Below are 2,418 nucleotides of genomic sequence, written 5' to 3' on the forward strand. Positions count from 1 at the left end.
GTGACCCCTGGATGCGGGGATGTGGGTGCGCGGTGGCCTGGGGGTCTCTTACCTTTAAAGATAGGGCAGATGCGCTTCCAGATGGGGATGGCGCCCGTCCGGTGGAACTGCCCCAGGGCCAGCTCCATGTAGAAGAGGGGCACCCCTCCAAAAACAGCCATCAGCGTGTAGGGGATGAGGAAGGCTCCTGTGAGGCGAGGAGCAGAGCATTTGGATGCGTGTTTGTAAGATGCTTTGCAAATTATCTCTTCAGAGGGGTTCATGGATGTGAGGACCAGCCCAGGTCCCTGCATCAGACCCCACTGGCATCCCAGCCTTTGCTAGGATGGTCCAAAAAGCAATAGAAACCATCAGAGGATGGGGCATCTCACAGGTCTAGATGGGTTTTTAAAGAAAATCCCACTGAATATGCGTGGTCACCCCAAGTCACAAGTAATCAGAATTGTAGAATCATAGAATGGTTTGGGTTGGAAGGAACATTAAAGCTTCCCCAGTCCAACCCTCCATGGGCAGGGACACCTCCACCAGCCCGGGCTGCTCCAAGCCCCGTCCAACCCGGCCTTGAACACCTCCAGAGAGGGGACATCCACAGCTTCCCTGGGCAACCTGTTCCATGAGCGCTTCAATTAGTGCTGTAATCTGCATTATTCATAACGATGTCGGCTGTAGTAGGGCTACACTGGTACCCCATGGAGTTTTTGGGAGTGGAGCTGCTCTCTGCTGGGATTAGTTAATGCAGCCCCCACGGCTCCTCTCTCCAGGAGCCCTCCACCGGCTCCAGTCTCAGCCCCTCACTGATTTCTCCTCTAGGAGAGGCTCAGCTGAGGGATAAGCCCACCACGGCGCTGCCCGGACCATGGGTGTCCTTCCCAGGAGCTGCCCTCTGAGCTCCTCACCCTCCCGCCTGCCCAAACCGCATCCACAAAGAGCGGCTGAAGTTTGGTCCTGGCCCCACAGGAATAAATCGCAAATAACTGCTTCAGTGTGGGCACCTGGGATCCACATTTTAGCCTTGAGTACGGTACTAATTATCTCCTTCTAATCTTCCCAAGCAGTAGAGGATGTTACCCGAATGCCGACTTTGGCAATTAAATCCACTTCTGCACAAACAGCACAAAATTTTTAATTTCCATGCAAGGGCTTTTTTTCTACCCTGCTCTATTTAAAGCAAATTATTTCGTTGTCCTTTACTCAAGGTTTTTCCCTTCACAGAGCTTTTGGATCCGAACTTTCTGTGGGTCCCTCACGGGGTGAGCACCCGAGCCCCGCGCTGGAGCTGCGCATCCTGTGGAGCCGGGGCTCCTTGTGGCCAGGATCTGTGGCTGGGATGCTTGCAAGGATTATTTTAAAAGAGGAGCTGTCAAAAAGGCTTCCTTTCACAGAATCACAGGATCACAAAGTAGACGAACCTCCCACCCCAAATTTGTGGATTCTTGACACTTTAATGCAGTTTGGACCACGTTAGCTCTCTCTTTGCGATCCCAGAGCTGCTAACACACCTCTAACCACGCCGGGGAATGACACCCGGGAGGGAGTGAACCGACGGGGATTTTGAATGGAGAAAGACAGAAAATAGAGAGGAGACAGACGTCGGGAGAAGTTGGGTCGGTCTCTAAACCGCCCTCTCCAAAGAGGAGCAGCTAGAGACAAAGACAGACAAAAAACAGCCAGTTTTTCAGCCTCGGAAAGGTGAAAAACAGATTTCTTTCCTCCAAAAGAAGACTTAAATCATCCCAGAAGTGTCCTTACCCCCTCCGTTCTGGTAGCAGATGTAAGGGAACCGCCAGACGTTGCCCAAATCCACAGCGAACCCGATGACCGAGAGTAGGAAATCCATTTTCTTGCTCCACTTGTCCCTGGGGTGGGTTTGGGACCCCAGGGGCGCGGGGTACAGGCAGGGCTGCTCTGCCATCCTGCCGCCCCGGCGAACCCTGCAGGATTCGGGAACTTGGGGAAGGAGAGGATTTTGCTGTGGCTGATGACAGATCCGAGGAGGGGAGGGTCAGGCTGACGGCGCTTCCCCACCTCCCGCTGGAAACCCACTCCGCAGCGGAGAAACCAGGAGGAGGGAGCAGCTTTCTGAGCATGGGAACCAGCCTCATGGCACCTGGATCTGCATTTTGGGGTTGAGGTTAGGGTGGGAGGTTCATCTGCTTTGTGATCCTGTGATTTTGTGAAAGGAAGCCTCTCTGACGGCTCCTCTTTTAAAATAATCCTCATGAGCATCCCAGTGCTGGACCCCACGGAGGAGCCTCGGCTCCACGGGATGTGCAGCCCCAGCGCAGGGCTCGGGTGCTCATCCAATGAGGGACCCACAGAAACTTTGGATCCAAAAGCTCCGTAAAGGAAAAAACCCTGAGTAAAGGACAACGAAATAAATTGCTTTGAATAGAGCAGGGTAGAAAAAAAGCCCTTGCA

The 2,418-nt window shown here is 53.4% G+C and overlaps 1 protein-coding gene across 1 annotated transcript in view; it reads right to left on the reverse strand.

Annotated features, from left to right (window-relative positions):
- Positions 1-1,858, reverse strand: part of LOC104537292 (sodium-dependent serotonin transporter-like) — a 6,717-nt gene extending 4,859 nt beyond the window's left edge. The window contains exons 1-2 of the mRNA XM_010180120.1: positions 1,750-1,858; positions 53-187 (exon numbers count right to left, since the gene is read on the reverse strand). Coding sequence (XP_010178422.1) covers positions 53-187; positions 1,750-1,837 — 223 coding nt within the window. The 5' untranslated portion in view covers positions 1,838-1,858. The remainder of the gene's footprint in view (positions 1-52; positions 188-1,749) is intronic.
- Positions 1,859-2,418: the final 560 nt, after the last annotated feature.

Source organism: Mesitornis unicolor, unplaced genomic scaffold (assembly GCF_000695765.1).
Source record: "Mesitornis unicolor isolate BGI_N332 unplaced genomic scaffold, ASM69576v1 scaffold30552, whole genome shotgun sequence".
Lineage (NCBI taxonomy): Eukaryota > Metazoa > Chordata > Aves > Mesitornithiformes > Mesitornithidae > Mesitornis > Mesitornis unicolor.